General features: G+C 29.8%; 1 protein-coding gene across 2 annotated transcripts; it reads left to right on the plus strand.

Moving 5' to 3' along the window:
* Positions 1–16,663: 16,663 nt before the first annotated feature.
* LOC105790868 (uncharacterized) lies at positions 16,664–17,946 on the plus strand. 2 transcript variants are annotated; one of them, XM_052634286.1, is made up of 2 exons: positions 16,664–17,353; positions 17,480–17,946. In XM_052634286.1, exons 1-2 carry the CDS (start codon positions 16,823–16,825, stop codon positions 17,735–17,737), a joined length of 789 nt encoding a protein of 262 aa, XP_052490246.1. In that variant the 5' UTR covers positions 16,664–16,822; the 3' UTR covers positions 17,738–17,946. The 2 variants fall into 2 exon arrangements, with proteins under 2 accessions (XP_052490246.1, XP_012474109.1); XM_012618655.2 differs by having other exon boundaries at positions 16,667–17,946.
* Positions 17,947–20,804: the final 2,858 nt, after the last annotated feature.

Below are 20,804 nucleotides of genomic sequence, written 5' to 3' on the forward strand. Positions count from 1 at the left end.
AATGGACTATTGAAGAATAGAGAGTTGCAAATACAAACTCTAAGGTCTTATATGTCATATTTTATGGTATCGATATACAAGAGTTCAAACGTATATCCAAGTGCACTATGGAGAAGGAAGCTTGGGAAATCCTCCAAACTGCCCTTGAGGGAACTAATATTGTGAAGTAATCCAAGATCAGATATTAAACACCAAATTTGAGACTTTGAGAATGCAAGATTTTGAGACAATTGGTGATTTTTATGCTAAATTGTGTAACCTATCTAATTAGGCATTTGTCCTTGATGAAGAGTACTCCAACTCTAAACTGGTACGAAAGGTTTGAGGTCACTATTTGAAAGGTTTTTAATTAAGGTGATTGCTATTGAAGAGGCCAATGATCTAGAGAGCTTGAAGATTGCTGAGTCGATAGGGTCCTAACAAAACTTTGAGCTAAACTTGGATGAATCCAAGAGGGTTAACTCAAAGGAAGAAATAAGTATTAAACTTCAAGTTGCTAATGAAGTGCTAGTTCTCAATGCCTCTGCCATAGAAAAGTTTCAAGAGTAGCTTGCTCTACTTACTCAGAACTTTAATAAAGCCTTAAATAAACAAGTTAAGAGGTTCAATAAGTTCAAGACATCAAATAACACTCCTAAGAACAAGAGAAAATGTGTTTTTTTGTCAAAGAAGAGACTGAGAAAGAAAAAAGGAAGAGCATCCAGTGTCATGAATGTCTTGGCTATGGATATATTCAAGCTGAGTGTGCTAACACTCACAAGAAAAAAAAAAGGTATTGTATGCTTTGTGGAATGATGAAGAGACCTCTAATAATTCTAAGTTTAATAAGGATCAAGTGAATAACTTTATAGCCTTTACCTCAAGTGTGGTTTTTAGTTTTAAGGATGGGATAGGTAATGATTTTGATGGAGGCTCTGATGGAGAGTTTCTAAACATATACAAGACCATGCTAAATAAATGGGAGGAAGTGTGTGAGTTGAACATTCATTTTTCATAAGAGAATGCTCAACTAAAGGAAGAAAACATGAAGTTGATCGAGTAGGTTGAGGCTAAGAAGTCTTTGCTAATAGAGGAATTAAAAATTCTTGTCAATACAAAAGCGTTAGCTAAAGAAAATTTTTTACATGAGAAGTTCAATGTTGGTAGAATCAAGCTAGATAAAATGCTTTCTTTTGGAAAAAAAAAAGATCCCAAAAGAGGTGGACTAGGATTTGTCAACAAAAGGAAAGTTGTTATGGAGAGTCCAACTATATTTTTGAAAACATCTAATCAAAGTGAAGTTGGTCAATGCTCAACCAAGGTTGTGGTGATTAAGATTAATAACAAGATACCTACTCATTCTAGAATAGTTTGCCATTATTTTAATAAACCTGGACATGGTAGACCAAGGTGTTTCAAAATGTTACATTATTTGAGATGGAAACATTTAGTACTAGTTAAAGTGCCTGTTGGAAAAAATCTGGTTCGAAAACGGTTTTTTTGCACAACGAAAAATAAAAATTTTGAAAACCGACTAAATTTGTGATATATATCAATAAAACCTAGATCAAATTTGAACTTATGTTTTTGGATAAAATAATCCTTGTCGTTCCCAACTTTCAACCAAATGATCTTCTCCACTATTCTCGTACCATGAACTACTTTGAGTGTGGGCTCAAACCATTTGAATCAAATACAGAACCAAAAATAATTTTCTTTTAAGTGTAAAAATGAAAATCTCTTTTGAATAAAAATTGACAGATTGTTATTCCGAAAAATATATTCAATAGTTGAGAATAAGTTCTCTCTATTTTTAGGTAGAGTAAAAATATTTGAAAGTTGTGTTTTTAGCCCTACTGGTGTCATCTATTTATAGGGAGAAGAAGTAGAACCCTTATTAAACTATAGAAGTTTATGTCAACTAGAAAAACAAACTCCTAGTCTAACTAGGAGTATATGGGGCGGCAACTCTAGTTAATAATACTAGGGTTTATTGTCCCACCCTTTTACAAGATGAGCTTTTGGGCCACTCCCATATCAGGTCCAATTACAAGTACTTCCCAGACTTTTAACCTAGTATTTTATAATTCGATCCAACTTAATATTTGTTTTTCTACTTCCCAAAATAAACATTTTAATATTTTTCTATTTAAATAATCTTCTCAACCTAATACTAATTGCATTAAAACCAAGACGACTTTCTTGTAAAAGCATCTATGAGAAAATATATTTCATATTTGTACATTCAACGATTCACCATGGCCAAATAATTTATTTCTATTTTTGAACTTAATTTAATTTAGAAAACATAAATTCATTTCCGTGTCATTTTCATTTTCCATTTTCATTTTCATTTTAGAGAAAATCATATTCATTTCCAAATGATTTTATTTCTCCATTTTATTTTCATTTTGGAGAAAACCATAATCATTTCCAAATGTTTCTCATTTATCCATTTTCACCATTCCTATCCATTTATGTTCATTTGATTCAACATACAAATCATTTCTGGTTTCAATAAGGTAGTAGAGGGATCGATTCAACATATGTGATTAGGGCTCAAATGATTTATAATTAAGTTCCAGTTTTTCGCCTATTAATTATAAACTCATTTATTCATGAATTCATACCACTATAATATTGTGATTGAGCTCTCTCTAATGGCATACTAGTACGAAAGCAACTTGTTCAGTGCTTGTCCAATGACCTTGTCATGAGTGTGCTACCCTCATAGGATATCTTTAATCTTTTTGGGATAATATCCCTTCTCCCAATATGATCCTATTTTATCTCATTGTTACCATTACATCATCCTTTAAGAAAAGTCAATTATTATCAAATAGTAATCAAGTCATTCATCACAAAGACGAATGACTCATGACAACGTTTACTTTTCATCAACCATGTAATGCCAATGAGAGAATATCATTTACCCATGTCTCGGGCTATGAATTCCATTGTTGTAAATGACACTATATACGACAGAAGTCGTATACTCAACACACTAACTTTCGGTTCCTTAACTATTCGAACTTAGGCTTTTACTTACATCAAAGTATATGAGTCATGCATACATCGTCCGTCATCCACTCAAGACTTAGGTATGTCACACTATGAACGTCACAAGTGAAAAAATCCATCAACAGATTCAGGATCTGTTATTCTTGGGCCCAGTCCAATATACTGTCAATCCAGTTAGTCACATCTATGTCTCTATCTTCTAGGAGTCATCCACTCTGATGCCCAAGACAAAACATATTCCCAATTGGACTTGATAGATGACATATTAGTCTTTCAATCGGTTTGCTCATTTCCAATTAGACTAAGGACATGTTTAAGTTCATCTACTAATACAAGTTGTATTTTCGTATTACGATTCGACCACGTAATATTGCTTTAGTATTAGTTTAAACATTAGACAACCAGTGATCAAGATTTGCTTCTATTTTGCTTTGCATGCAAAAACCACATGAGGACAATTATACAAAGTATATTAATGTAATCAATGAATTTGTTTTATTAAACAATCTGTTCAAAAAATTTACAATTTTATAAACGAATATATTACATTCAGGGCACCAGATGATTGATTAAATAAATATTATTTACTAACATTTATGAATTAATTATATTATTATATGGATTTTGTTCTAACACATTTTTTGATTGGACAGTTAGTTAAAGTACATGTGTTTTGAACCTAAGTCAGTAGTTTTGGAAAATACATTAATGGGATCTCGTTTCCATAAAATGAGACTGTAAATATTTTTATTAAATTTTGTGGAGTTATTATATAGGTGAATTGAATTTTGGACGGGTAATTTTACTAAGTTACTGACCAATTAAGATATAAGGACTAAACTGTAAAAGTGATAAAAGTTAATCGCTATAGTTTTTTTTGTTAAAGGGCTTATATAGTAATTAATCAAGGCTTAAAATTTTAAATGGACCACTTTTATTATATGATGGACGGTTAGGTGGTGATTCTGCAAAAGAAAAATTATTTAAATCATTTGTACCACCCCAAACCCGACCCAGACGTTATGGCCGGATCTAGCGATGTCACATGATAGGGTGTTTGAAAACCGTGTCGTCGCATTAAAACCATTTCTATTGAATTCCTTATCTTAATATCTTATTAGTTCCAAAATTGTGTTGCTTATTTAATCGATAGTTTCAAAACGTTATTCGTTTGCGGAAGCTTTTAAAATAGATTAAACAATCGTGCGTTTAGGAAAAAACATTTGTTTCTTTTGCAAATCGAGGTTTCCTACTACTAGCAATTGTAACCCATAACGTAAAGATAATTAAAACCCAAAACTAAAGTCTGAAAGTCCAATTAAAACCCAAAAACTTAAACAGTAAAAATAGAAAAGAAATAAAACCAATTATCGTAAATATGGGTTAAAAACCATGAAAGTCCAAAATCGTAGTCACCGACGAGTCCTCCGCCGCACCGATCCATCTAGATCTGGGGATTACTTGTGCACATTTAAACAAAATGGGTGAGTTTACGAAAACTCAGTGTGTAATCCTACAGAAAACAAACAATAGCAAATCACAGTGCACAGTTAAAGCAATATTGGGCCTAATCCCTTTTTCAGTATCAGTAACAGTTTGGCCCATAGTCCATCTCATTATAGTATCAAATATGTAGTAGGGCCTTATCCCATCAAAGTATCAGTAGCAGTCATGCATTATTCAGTAACAAAGTCCTACGCAACCAGCCTCTACACACCATCTCTGTCCAACCCTACACTCCATGTGAGGATCAAATCAACCCACCTATCCCTACACTCCAGGTAGTACCGAATGTGGCACAAAATAATAATTTGTAGCTAAGCTGCCAGTATGTTAGGCTTAAAATCCTTCCAGTACACTTCCTCCAAATATAATTAACCCAACCCCATGCAATGCAACATACAAGTCATGACATGCTATCTCAGGACATCTGTACATATAACCAGTTCAGTATACAAGCATACTATCATCATGCTCAACACATATATAAATCAAACAGTTAGTTCGTACAATTAGGGTTCTAAGTGTTGCTTACTGACCGTAAAGTAGGTTCACAGTCAACTTGGGCAACCCGTGCAACCTTAGCAATCAATTCAGTGAAAATGGGCTCACACACCAACACTCCACTTATCCACCAGACCAGCAAGCCCATTCTATTTATTATTTGCCAACCTTTACTTAAAAGCCTACTGACTAAATATAGGGATTATTCATAAAAATACCAAAATTTTCCCAAGTCCTGGCTTGAACTTGGGGCCTCCCAAACACACCCAGAACACATAACCACTAAAGCAAACAGATATTTTGTGTCACACATTCACAATACCTAAAATTAAAATTTTGAGGCGTTACATCATTTTTATATGTTAAAGATGTAAAAAAAAAAGCCATCATCATCTTACTTAGCTTTCTCCACAAATTTTAATCATGGAATGAAGAAAAGGAAGCTTCAAAATATTTCTAAGGTTCGACCATTGCATAGTATGAAATTCTAAGTCCATTTTTCATAAATTTTATGTTTTTGATATAGTTGTAGCTTAATCTAGCTAACTCAAATACTAAATCGTAAAAATGTTAAAGTTTTGGAATGTTGTCATTGATGGTTTTGATGCTTTGGTGTTAAAATGGTATATTTGTAAGCTTAGAAATTATCGAGGACTAATTTGTAAAGTGATTTTTATTAGTTTTAAGTTCAACAACTAAAATATAATAATTCCAAAATTAATATGAAATTTCTAAAAATTTATTGTATAGGGTTATAGAAGGATGAAATTTAAATCGATAGTAAAACAAGATTTAAATGTGAAAGATATTAAAGTTTCAGCTTTTAGTGACTAAATTAAATAAAAGGTGAAACTTTAGGAAAATTGTGTATAATGAAATCAAAAGGTCATATTCATGTATTTGAGTATTATAAGGTATTTTGAATTGATAATTTGAAATTAACCATCATATAGATCAAGATTTGGATCGATTGGAGAATAATCGGAAAAAGAGGAAATTGTTGAATAGTCCCTACGATTCAACTCGTTAGCTAGTTATATTAGGAAATTTCATATGGTATGTGTATGTTTTAATGGATATTTACTTGTGTTATAAACGTTTGAATGTATAATATATTTTGAATTATTTGCAAAATGGTACAAGGTGAGTTTTGGATTAAATTGCAAGTTTTGCGTATGTGATAATTATAAATCATGTGAAATATTGATTGAATATTATATGTTATGATATGATATATGATTTGGTTCATGATAATGCTACTATAATGTAAGGGTTCTAAATTCTGTATAACTGTCCATTTGAACGTAGTAAATGATTAGGATACGATTGGAATGTCAATAGGGTTAGGTGCGCATTTGCACGGGTTTGCACTTCGGTGCCTCTATTCAACACTATGGTGCTTTTTGGTGTGTTTTAGTGGTTACCTACGTATTTGAATCTGTTATGTTAGTTCATCGGACTAAATTGTTATGGTTAAAAGAATTGACTGATTGATATTGTTTATTGTGATTGGAAATGGTTAAATGAAATTATAATAATGTAAATATGGTTTTTGCTCAAAGGCTTCAATGGAATGGTATTGATTTGGACTGAATTGCATAAATTGGAATGTAATGTGACTGAAATGATGATATGTGTTCCAAATTGATATGTTATATGATGATTGAATACTGTAACAGAAGTTTATAAATATTTGATGGTACTGATTAAATAACATTGAATTGAGTTGAATGGTACTGTATAAATTGCATTTCTTTGAGACTTGTATATGATGATCTCACCTTATTGTTGTTAAATGTGAAAATAGGAAATTTGTATAGTAGCTAAATCGTTTAATAATTGTAATTGAAGTGAGTTTATGTTTTAGTTCCTATGAATGTACTAAGCATTCATAATTCTTATTGATAACTTTAGAACATAGAGTTATCTTCAGCACCTTTAGACTAATAATTCATATGAATTTTGAGTGGTTAATCACAAATTTTGGAGTTTTTGTTTTAAGTCTATGTTGTTGGATAATACTAAGAAAAAAATTTTATTTTGACCATTTTATATGCTAAACACATAAATTTTGTAGTTTTGAAGATAACTGGTATACTGGAAGAAAAGGCAGTTTTGAAGCTCACCTATTGATGCTCAATGTTGTAGCATTTCTATAGCATAAGCCATGCAGAAGTGGATTGATGTATTGTCATCCTTGGACACCTTAAATAGGCTTATTGGACTTTGGCAACACTTTTGACCTAACTCAAAAATTGGGTTAGCAAAACTGGGCAGCTGACTAAGGAGATAGGAGCCTAAATTGTCCACTAGGGAGAAAGAAGCCTAACCGTCCATAGAGGTGCCCAAACTATCCATAAAAACTTGGTAAACATTGAAAAATCAGCAAATAAACACCCTTTCTTAGAATCAAGTGACCATCCATCTTCCATTCACAATTCAAGCATTTCTCTCCTTTGAATCAAGCATGAATCAAGCAACTTCCTCAACCTCTTTTCGTGTCGTCCACTCATTTTACATGAAGTAAGTGTCAACCACCTACCAAGAGAAAATCAAGGCCTCCATTAGCTAAAAATAGATGGCTTCAAAAAGTATAAATAGGGGCTAGATATTCACCCATCCATCATTCATCATCTCTTTTCCCATTTCCCATTATTTCACTTCTCATTTGATAGAGTAACACACAAGTTTGAGAGGAGCATTTTAGAGGTTCTTTTGAGTAGCAAAATTTGACACCTTATGGGAAAATTGTGCATAAGATCAAAGGAGAATACAAGGGAAAAGCAAACACAAGTTGTGCTACGGAGAAACATTGGATTTGTCTTCTAGTTTCTTTCCCTTTAATCTTTTTATTTTGCTCTAAATTGATAAACATGATTGCTAATTATTTGTTTGCTTTCAATATAATTAAAATGACTTAATTCTATTGATGTTAGATTGATAGCATTCTCTTAGCTTAGATTGTTATTATTTTTTTAATGTTCTTATGTGTTTTACCGCTTATTCATTCATATAAAAACATTAACATGATACTCATGCATTATGAATGTAAGGAAGCAATTGAATTAATTATTTAATCAAAACAAGATTGTAATTAATTAACACAATATTTGAATGGTGCATGTTTGATCATGTAATGATTGAATTAGTAATCATATTAAAAAAATTTTACCTTTCATAACCCTTATATGATGTCTACTTATGAAATTGTAAATTTGCTTAAACATAGAAGTATGTTGGAAAAACTTAATGACTAAATAAGTATGACTTCACAATTTATTCATTATGTGTTAGTAAATAATCGAATTGTCAAGTGATAAATTTCACAATATTTGCTTATACAATCCCTGTAGAGACAATACTTTTTACTTACTACTTTATTACTTGTTGACAATTGTGTACACTTGCACATTATTCGAATATTTCGTGAGACTTGCTCCGTTCCATTTTTGTGTCTATAGTTGGCATTTTTGCGGAATGTGTCTGTCGAATCACTTTAGAGCTCACACTACCTAGCTTTAGTCTCGGTAGAGCTTTGAATTATTTTAAACTCGATTATGTGACATGTATATAGGCTTGGTTGTGAATAAGTGTTTATTTATTTAAAGATGTAATGTTTTATATGTAATGTTTATTTTGAAAGTTTATATGGTGTGCCTATAAGACTTGAAAATTATGTGTATGCTTAGTTGAAGTGTTCATGTTTTTGAATCAAGAAAGAGATGGGTTTTACTAATGTTTAGATATAAATTTTAAAGTATGTATGCTAGTTGGTAGTTACTATGTTAATACCTAAATGGTCAAGTTTTGGTATGTGTAAAGGTGAGGTTAATGAGGTGAGAATTGGCTAGCTTGGCATAATATGTGAATTTTAACATAGGTTTATATGCATGTTTCAATTGGATGAATGGTTTGAAAGTTCCTAAGATCTTGTTGTGATGGTGCCATTGAGGCATATTGGTTAGATGATTAGAGGTTGATATGGATTGTTTTTGGATCGTTTTGGACATGTTTACCATTGGCCAAATTGTGTTTTGAAGCTGTCATTTTTAGGTTAAAATTCAATTATGTACCAAATGGCCTTTTCTTGCACCACACGGTCATGTGTCACACACGAGCAAGTGGTAAGGTTGTGTGCTCACTAGTAAATAGGAAGAATTAAAAAAGCATAGTTCTCGATTGTCACACAGTTTGGCTACATGCTTGTGTGAGTACTTTAGATTTGGTCATTTAGTTTTTCGCACAGTCTCAATTTGTTACACGGTCGTCTGACTATTGATGAATTTTTGCAATTTCATCCACACGACTACAGTGAGTTACACGGATTGGACACATGGTCATGTGACTCTAGTTCTACACGGTCACATTTTGTTACATGACCTGGGCACATAGACATGTGACCCCTATTTTGAAAAATTACCCTACTTTTTGAAAAGTTTTCAATTTGGTCTTTATTTGTACTCAAGTCAACTTAAGAGCTTTCGTAAGCTCGATTAAGATCAAATCTAATTTTATATCATATTGTTTGAGTGTTTAAGTCATGATTGATTATTTGAAGGATTTATTTATGATATAATTGTTCTAAAATTTTAGAAATGTTGCAAATTAGTCCCAAATAAATTTTGGGTTGATACTAATGGCACGGGCCAAAGTGCAGGTCTAGCCCCGTGACACTAGAACATACGTAAGCTTGTATAAGGCTTGAGAAATGTTGTATTTGGTGATTATGAATTGAATTGACTATGATTATATGATTTATGATTAATTTTAATGTTAATTGAGTAATTATGAGGTAATTCCATAATTATTTGAAATAATTGATATGAATTGAATTTTAAAGTCAGAATTGCATGTGTTGTACTTTGTTAACTGTTGTAGTATCCTATAGCTCAAGTCCAACAACTGAATAGGGTAAGGGGTGCTACAATTAGGATCAATATAATATGTCAAACAATTTTTGTGCTTAACCCATTTTGTAGAGTCCTTTTTTAATTTTGAACCAACCTGAGCCGCAAAACGTTACAAGCCAAAAAGTCCTATATGACCTAAGTGATACGACACATGGATGAAAATTAAACTGAATATTGATAGTTCTTACCACGTGTATTCTCCGAACATAAATGTGTAACTGTGTATTTATATGGATGAAATAATATTCTTAACATTCTTTGATTTTTTGGCCTTGTAACTTAGTGAACTAACGTGTTTAATGTTGAAAATCGAAAGTCAATTACATATCGTACTAGAATTACATGTTTCATCACATTGTCTCATTTATAATGTTTCAAATTAATCTCATGTATTAAGCATGCTCAAGCAACATTTAGTTATTTTATGCTTCTATTATTTTATGTTTTTGTTTTGTCGCTTGAGGACAAGCAACGAGTTAAGTGTAGGGGATTTTGATCTACCACAATTTGTTGTGGAAAATTAGAGTCTTTTCGGCACTTAATGAGCTTGTTTTTAATCCGTTTTACATTATTTTGTTACATTTTCTATTTCTAGTATCTTATGTTTAATTTTAACAAAATAAGTGTTTTTACATAAATTTTGGTGATGTAATGACCTAATGGGCCAATACGGGCCTAGGGAAGGATTGACAAATCAATTTAGTGTGCGGTACATTCTTTTCATGTCAATGAACATCAGGGATGACGCCAGCATCGCGGCACTAGCACGTGGTGTCGCAACACCGTACTTCAAAACAAAAAAGTTCCCTGCAAAATTTAGAGTCAGGACATCGGTCCTGTGGTATCCCGACACCGGAGCGACGAAAGAAAAAAATAAGCTAAGGGTGTTTTTGTTTGCACAAAATATTTTATTCAGCCTTATGGCTTGTAATTGACCTAGTTAGGGCAGAAAACATTGTTATATATATTCATACTTAGGCTAAGTTAGAAAGTCCGTTTAGAGAGCCGTTTTTAGAATAGACATTTAGGATTTAATTTTAGTTTCAGATTATTTTCAATTTAGTCTTTTATTTAGAAAACAACAATTTTCTTCTTATTCAAGCTTGGATTCAATTTGGATCTAAGCGTTTTTTTTTTGTTATTTATAATTTTATTTTGGTTTTCAATTGCAACCAACGTTATCTCTACAACTGTCAAAGGAATTTTGGCTTTCGTGCACAACTCAATAACGAATCAATTTCTCAATTCCTTTTCTTTTTTTTAATATTTGCTTTGCATGTTTAATTTTAATTTAGGGGAAATTGCACCTAGATCCATGAGCGGTTAATTTCCTTAGGGAGATTAATGATCAGGTGTGAAAATAATTAACGAAAGAATTAATTTTTGTTTTAGAATTATTTTGCTTAAATTACGTGTGCTTAAACCCTAGGATTGACGATCCTAGGAAGTAATTTAGGTAAAAAAGTTCGAGAGAATAGTTTATCGAGTACTTCATAATTTATCTCAGTTTAAACAGTGAGGTCTAGAGATAAGTTATTTTTCGATTAATTAATTAGTTAGAGGCCAAGAGGAAATAACTGGTTAGTTATTAGCTAATTCAATAAAACCCAAATTTTAAATTTAATTAGGAACATTAGCATGAGTTAATCTTCTGCTTGTTTTTCTGCGTTAATTTCAATTGTTAATTTGTCTTCCTTAGTTTTATTTTATTTAGGTTAATTTTTATTTAATTCTAATTTGGTTTTTCGAACTATAATTTTAGATTATTATTGTTTACCCTCGTTAGTGTAGAAAAGTGAATTTTAGTTTAATTCAACATCTATTGGGTACGATCCTCTGAATACTTCCTGGAGTGTTTCATTGTAACACTTTACTATATTACAATTTGACTTGTATACTTGTAGACACTGTTACTTTGTTCGATATCTTTTTGCTGTAGTATTTCCAGTCCAAGCATTCACACGTCTGGCAGTGGTCACATAACTACTAATTCAATGATGGTGTGAGCTTTGAGATGATTGACTGCCATAATTTGATGTGGGCAAATTAAATATTTTTTTAACACTTAGTGAGCTTATTTTATAGCAATTTAGTATTGTTTTAGCTAAGTTTATGTTTTAGCACTTAGATAATAAAATGAGCATATTTGAATGTTTTTATGACCTTGTAGGTCAATCCGAGCCTAAGGGAAGACTAATTTGTTAATTAAGTGTACATGACATCGAAATGAGCCAAGGAGTCAATGGACTATCGCCGATGTTGCAACATCAAGTTGGGATGTCACAACACCCACTCTAGAATCTCCAATGAAGCATTCTGCCTTTGACGTCGCAACACAGGCTAAAGTATGTCGCAACACCCAACCTGAACGAGGAAAGGATTATACTGCCGTATATGTCATAACACCGGCTTGAGGATGTCGCGACACCACTACAACGAGGCCCAATAAACTGTTATGGGTGTTTTCAACTACACAACTTGATTTAACATGATTAGTCTATTGTATTTAGCCTAATTCAATCATTTAAACATGAATTTTATAAACATCAATACTCAAAACATTAGAATGGACCTCTTCCCTGAATTATTAGTTTAGTTTTAGATTAGGGTTTTTATTTTCCTTTGTAAACATTACTCTTTTTCGATTTCTATTTCACTCTTAGTTTATTCTTCAATGTCGTGTTTCTTGCATCCAATCGCCGATCGCTCGACCTTTGTTTCAGATTTACGTCCCTGCACTTAATCAATGTCAACGGATCCAAAATTTTTTTTTCTATCTTTTATTCTTTTAAATATTTATCTTTAATGTTTGAAGTTAAATTAGGGATGATTGCATTTAGATCTATGGGTAACTAAATTCGTAGGAAGATTAATGAGTGGGTGTAGGATTAATTAATGCACTATTTAAGGTTTCTTTTAGAATTAGTCGAATCAGGTTGAGTGCAATTAAACCCTAGGAACTTATTTAGGTAGATAGGCCAAGAGGATAAGTCTATCATGCATCTCTCAACTTGTCCCGATTTGAACTGTGAGGTCGGAAGATAAGTAGTTCCTATCAACTAGTTAGTTTAGTTAGAGACCGGGATGTAATAACTAGGCTAATTACTAGCTAATTAGTTGAACCCTAAATCAATAGTTAATTATAAACATTGAAATGAGTTAGTCTTCCATTTGCTTATTCAATGATTAGTCTTCCGTTTGCTTATTCAATGATTTGCGATTGTTTCTTTTGTTTTCTTATTTTGCATGTTTTATTTCATAATATCTCTAATTATGATTTGTCATACTATGATTTCAATTGAGTACTGTCTAGACTTGCTAGTGTAGGACTTAATTGCTATCAAATCAGGTCTCTCTTGGGTACGATCCTCGGAATACTCTGTGTTTCGTTGTAAAAATCATATTACAACCTGGCCTATATACTAGCGGACATTGCCTCATTCCAGATCTTTAGTTGCAGTATTTACACTCCTAATGTTTGCACGTCGAGAGGTGGTTAATGATCCAACTTGGCGAGTTCCACAAGGTAACGATCTACAGAAAAAGGAAAACAAACAAAGTAAGCATATAGGATGCTTAGTAAATTTATATGTATAGTACAATACTTACCTTATTTTTATCTAACATTTTAAGCTACCTTAGCTTGGCATAACTTTGGCTAGACGTGGCTAGACATGGCAAATCAAAACACCAACAAGATGAACATTAACTTACAATCAAGATCATTTAATCTTACACTCATTTAACTTGCAAATTCATGTCATTTTTATATAAATTGTCTCATAATCACATCCAATCAAGGAATAATAAAATTACATACAATTTGGATATTAAGTTTATTTCATCCCATTTCAATTTCTCAACTTCATAAAAACTATTTCGCTCGATGAACCATAGTAAACGGACTCGGATACACAGGTAACTACACCACACTGATTGCTCCTTGGAGCTGAGTACATTTATGTACTTGGTTACCCGTTTAGGCTAAACTATTAACATGACACATCAGGTTACTCATCCAATCTAAACCTGGGTTACATAAATATCGAAAATTCGCAACAAATGTTGGATCTCATTAACATCTATAATAAATCTCATACAAGCTCGCATGACACCCTATTAGTACGTCAATCGTATCCTAACCCTTTATTAAGTTCATGCAAACACCTTCTACGCAAATAACATCACATTTCAATTCAATCAAATTCTAGCATTGCATATCAATCAACAACTAATAAATCTAAACTCAAACATATATATCAAATCAAATACATAACATCCTAAAATAATAAATACCATATGAACTTACCTGTTCAAAACACCTAACAAGTTGATTCTTCAAGGACTAATCAACAATTTTAGCATTTCCTCTGTTAACTTTGCTTTTATCCAATTCTTGATCTAAACAATTATTTTATACAATCCATCAATACCACACATTTTCATATTATGTCATGACATGAATAAACTTATATAACCTCATTTTTCGATAACCTAGAATTTTACATTTTATTCAATTAAGTCCTGGATTCAAAATAGTCATAACTTTCAATTTTTAACATCGATTTAAAATTCAAATTCACATGCATTCATTAGGGACCCTCTTCTTTTATTTCTACCAAAATTTTATAATATTTTTACATTTTATTTACTTTAGTCCCTATGTACGAAACTAACAATTAAACTTTACAATTTAGTCCTTTTTATAATTTAAGCTTAAAATCTATCAATTTCAAGCCTAATTATTTAAGAAATAAAAATGACAACATTCAAGAACTTTAATAGTTTTATAAATTGGTAAATATGCTAGCTAAATCATATGACATTAAATTTCTAAAAATTACAAGAAAATAACTTAAATTTACTTACTAATTGATGACCAATTGTAAAAGCTCCAAAATGGCTTATCCTTAAGTTTTTCTACTTTGGCCGGTTGGAAAACAATGAAGATAATGAAATTTCACTAAAATAAACCTTACATACTTTGATTTAACTTAACTTTAATTAATTAGTTTAATAATGTCTTGTTGAGCTTAATCTATCTTTAAATAAAATCAATGGAATCTTCCATCGTCATCCACTAATTCATATTATAAAATGGTTTAATTACCATTATGGACCTTTGGCTAATTACAATTTGAGTCCCTAAGTCTTTGGCCAATTAAAAACATATAGCGATTGGAGTTTTACAATTTAGTCCCTACACCAAAATTAATTATCTAATTGAAAAAATTGATGAATCAAACATCAATATTCTTTTATACCAACTTTGAAATATTCGTAATTGATATTTATGGACACATTTTATGAAAATGGGGTTCTAAAACCGTCTTTTTCGATACTACTGAAAATCAAGCTATTAAAGAGTTTGAGTAGCTTGAGCTATTAATCAAGCAGAATTCGAGGTTAGTAATACATGAATCAAATGGCCCGTGAGCCCTAGCAAGCTTTTTATTTTTCATTTATAAGCCCTTAATATATATTATTAACTCTAAGTTTAATTATCAAGCTTGAGCTTGAATACATACGAGCTCGACCTCGAGTAGCTCAATTATATCTCAAGTCAAGTTCAAGCCTAAAATTAGACAATTGATCGAGCTTGAATCCAGTATTGAACTCTCAATTTCATGAGCTCGAGCCCAAATCAGACTCAACTCAATTACACCCGTATGTAAAACATAGCTAAGCAACAAATGTTTTTATTATTAATTCCAAAATTCAAATCAATGAAATTTTTTTTTTTTAAAGTTGCCTACTTAATTGAAGAACCACCATCAAAACTCAACTTACTAAATTAGCATGACGCAATTTTTAACCATTTTTATTTTTTATAAATTAAAAAATATCGATATATTTAATTTCTATTTCTTTATTTATTAGTATAGTTTTTACTTTTATTTTTATTTTTATTTTATCAATTTTAATCCTTCTCTATAAATATTGAGCAACTTTAACCAAAATTTTAAAGAAATAAAATGAAGAGTAATTTGAGAAAATGAGACGAGCCGAATTATTAATAAATAATATTCTTTATTTCTAATCTTTAGAAAGTTAATTTTATTTTTTCAAAACAGATAATTTTATTTAAATATAAAATATTAGAAAATGACTCGTAAAATTGAGTAAAAGAAAATTAGCAATCGCAATTACTTTTTAATCTCTATAAAAGAAATTTTGTTTTTTTATTTTATTTTTATCTAAAATTTTGGTTAAAATTAAAGGAAAAGCACAAATAATAATAATAATAATAATAATAATAATAATAATAATAATAATAATAATAACAATAACGTGTCAAAATTTAGAAGCGGGGCAGAGAGGTGGAGTGTGGAGCACAATTAAGAGGCAGACTTATCGTTATAGTTGTTTTTATTTTGGTTACAATATTTTTTAATCCCTATACTTTATAGAATTTAATATTTAGTTCATGTAGTTTAAAAGTTAAAAATAAGTTTCCTATTTTACTGATTTAAAATCTTAATCCAATTATTAAAACACTAAGTCCTCATATAAAACTACTGACAAAGATAATAATTAGAAAAATTTTTAAATTGAAAAAAATAAGAAGATAAAAATTTTAAAATTTTAAAAATATATGAATTAAATCTCAAATTCTATACAAATACTAGAGTTAACATCATATTTTAACCTTTTATTTTTCATTGAAGCCAATCTCAGGAATATTTGTAATAGCTAAATTATTAATCCCTTTCCTTAAACTCATGATATCAGATTTTCAAAATCCCACAATATATATAGACGGTTATGGAGTCCTTACAAATTCAACCCATTCGACCCATTTTGGCTTCAATTTGATCACCACACTCTGCCTCATCTTTTCTCTCTCCCCTACAACCTTGAGAGGAATCTCTTTTTCCAACTACAATAAAATACAGGTTTAGGAAGAAATGGGTTCTCTAGTGGGGCATGTTCTCCCAGGTTTAGCCTTCTTTTTACTTGGTTTTTGGCATCTCTTTAATCACATCAAGCTCCATTCTCTCCATCCGAATCCCTACACATCTCCCACATGGTTCCCCACACCAAAATCAAGGCACCTAGAGCTGTTCCTCATCATGGTAGCTTCCTCCATCTCCATCTCCATGGAGCTCTTTATCAGCCCTGCAAGGCACCAACCTTTGGATCCTGATGGAACCATCCCATCAACTCATCTCCACAACTTTGAGCACTCTTCCATATCTATGACTTTCTTTACTTATGCAGCTTTCGCTATTATCCTTGATAAAATTAGCCCCAAAGCTAAGCATAGCCTAACACAGTTTATTGCAGCTGTAGCTTTTGCCCAGCAGCTCCTCCTTTTCCACTTTCATTCAGCTGATCACATGGGAGTGGAGGGTCAGTATCACTTGCTTCTACAGACCGTCATCGTTGTTTCTTTAACCACCACCCTCACGGGAATTGGGCTTCCTAAGAGCTTCATGGTAAGCTTTATAAGGTCTCTCAGTGTTTTGTATCAAGGTGTGTGGCTCATTATCATGGGATACATGATCTGGACCCCATCGTTGGTTTCCAAAGGCTGTTTCCTTCACAATGAAGATGGTCACCAGGTTGTTAGGTGCTCAAGCGATGAGGCATTACAGCGAGCTAAATCGTTAGTAAATATCATATTCAGCTGGACCTTGATAGCGGTCATCATTTTCTCAATGGCTCTCTATTTGGTTTTGGCTAAATTATATGGAGAAAAAATGGATTATTTAACGCTGAAAAAGGAAGAAGACCTTGAATTGGAAGTGGAAGAAGAATCTGATGGTTTTGAATCTCAGAAGGAAGGAAAGCTGTATGCAGTTATGGACATCGAAAGGTAGATGAAAGATGAAGTTAATCTATGCCACCCAATCTTAGAATTTGATGTCAGTAAGGTATTGCTATTTTGGTTGAAATTATATATAGAATATGTCTGGTCGTAAAATATTCTGGGTTTTGGGGTCAATCCATCACTGTGATTTCCTTATGATCTTATGTATTAAAAGTTAGTGAAGTAATTATCATATGTTGAAAGCACATTGTGAGGTAATTAAGGTTTCATCTTACAATAGATTCTAAGGAGCAATCTTCATACAGATGAAGTCTTCCAGCTTAAGCCACCTTAACTTTTGCTAATAAAATTTTGACATAATCATAAAAGCAAGATTTTAATACCTATAATATATATATATATATATATATATATATATAAGTTTTAAATCGATAAGAATAACATTTATGTTTATTATATTATTAAATTAACATTAAAAATATTTATTATGTGATAAAAAATTAATAATAAAAAATTAATATTAATTAGTTATTAATCAATGTGATATTATATTAATAAATATAATTTTTATCTACAATTTTATTTTATTTTGTTTTAAATATGATAATGCTTAGATTAATTACAAAATTTATATAACGTCTTTTGTCAACGTAAAATATATATAACATTAATATTTTGATAGTATTTATAATGTATGAATTTATTTACTATTTTCCTAATTTATATATCAAAACCTAAAAATTAAACATATATTATTTAATTCTATTTTCTATAATTAAATTTAAATTATTTTTATTGATAGATATTATCTAATCAATTTGATTCAATAAAATTTTTGGCTCCACAATTAGCTTGAATCTAATTGAGAAATTAAAATAAAGAAATATTTTTTCATTAAAATCAGAATTTTGTGTTAGCTATGTTTGCATGTGTGTTTTTTTTTAATCTATAAAATCATGGATATAAAATAAAGTTAAAATAACTATTATTACATTACTAATAATATTTCTATTTACCAATCTTGAATATAAAACCAATAGATAGATTTCACGTTTCTTATTGATAATAAAACATTAGTATAAATATAAAATAATTATTTTTAATTTTACAAATACTATCACTTAAATTTAAGTTTCATATTAAATTACACATATTATTTTAATTATTTATTTCTTAATTTATGTTATAATTATATATCAATTAAAATTAAGATTTAGCATTATAGATAAATATATTAGCTACGTATTTCCATTCACATTCTAAACGGAAAAAAAAAAAACCCTTTTACCCTTGTTTTATAGGTTTTGTTCCTTATTTTTATTTGATATTAGATAATTTTATTTTATATCTATATACTATTATTTAAGTCTTTGACTGAGTTGGTATAGCAAGTCAATCGGTACCAACTCGATTAGAAAAATTACAAAATATCATTTTATATTTAAAATATGTTATATTAATTAATGTTACTTTAATCTTTTATTTAAAAAAACAAAAAAATTAATGGTGGGATTTGAACCAACACCAATACTTAAAACCTTAAATTTATCACTCAACCAATACTTTATTTTAAAATTTTAATACATTTTAATTTTATTAGGCACATTTTATTACTCTATAAATTGTATATATTACTAATGTTGTTGATTATGATGATATCACAAATTAACTCTATACCAACTTAGGATTGATGACAAAACCATGACAAAACCACGATAAATAACATATTCATTTAGTATTCTTAATATGATGTATTCATATGTTTAAATTTCGCTTTACTTACAATTTAATCTATTTTATTTTAATATCATACATATTTCATATGTTATTATTAATTAGTTTCAAACTATACATTTTATTATTTATTGTATGTTATGTTGAAACACAAATAAATATTCTAAATACGTGTGATAGAATTTTTAATTTTTAAGAAAATTTAAATCTTCAAACTTTTAGTAATTGAAATTTCATTATATATGGATCTCCTTGAAATTTATTTTGTATAATGTATGAGCGAATTTTGTGTATCTAAAACATCATGTATTTGGTTATAATGTTTAAGTTATTTTTAAGCTTGATTAGTATTGTTGCTATTGCAATATTCTAAAAGACGTGGATTTGAATGTATTTAAGCGATAATATCCTTCACTTTAGAGATTAGAAAGTTATGAGTAATTTAATAATTTTATAAAAGAATATTGGAAGTTTATTCATAGAATCTTATTTCTATTAACGTTATTATTACAACAATTTAGAGATTACAAGTTCAAACATATTTAACCACGTAATCCTTCTTAGAAGGATATTTAAGAAAGGTAGAAAAGTCATAAATTTATATTATAATTGTTTTATCTATTATAATTCTATACCTATAGGATTATAAATTTATACTATTTTGCAAGTGAAAGAAAAACTTAATATCAAAATTATATTAAAGAAATATTTAATAATTGAATTATAGATAAGATGGTAAAGTATTCATAAATTAAATTTCTTTAGGCTCGGTTTCAATCTTTAGACATTTTATTTTTAGTTGTTTTATTTAAACATTTCATATAAAAATAGTAAAAGACGAAAATATCATTATATTAATATTCGTTACTTTATTAAAACTAATTTTAAGTAATTTTTTGATTAAGTTGGTGTCTAATTTACTAATAACACCAATTTAATCAAGCACATTATATAAGTATAGACAAGTATAGGTATACATTTATAATTTATTTTTATGTAAATTTGGGCATGTTCGTGTTCTTGTATTTTTTCATGTTATATCATATTTTGCATAGCTTATTATAGTAATTTAATTTAAATAATATCGTGTCTTAATTCATAACATATTTTTGTATAAATTTTTTATTACCATTCAATTTAAATAAAAATTATGTGTTCATATAGTATTCTCATTATATTTTGGTAAAATAAATATATATAATTCTTTATATGTTGATATTTCATTTAACATAAAATTTGATATATTTATATATTTTTATGTTAGTTACTGGGGACATGATATTTTTAATTATTTCAATTTTCTTTCATATTGTATAATGTTGTCAAGTAATTTAATATTTTAAATTTAAATTTATTTATTTAAAATTAAATCATTATATACT

Source organism: Gossypium raimondii, chromosome 8 (assembly GCF_025698545.1).
Source record: "Gossypium raimondii isolate GPD5lz chromosome 8, ASM2569854v1, whole genome shotgun sequence".
Classification (NCBI taxonomy): Eukaryota; Viridiplantae; Streptophyta; class Magnoliopsida; order Malvales; family Malvaceae; genus Gossypium; species Gossypium raimondii.

Coding starts and splice junctions, on each gene's coding strand:
- LOC105790868 (XM_012618655.2), top strand. CDS start 16,823: ATGGGTTCTCTAGTGGGGCATGTTCTCCCAGGTTTAGCCTTCTTTTTA.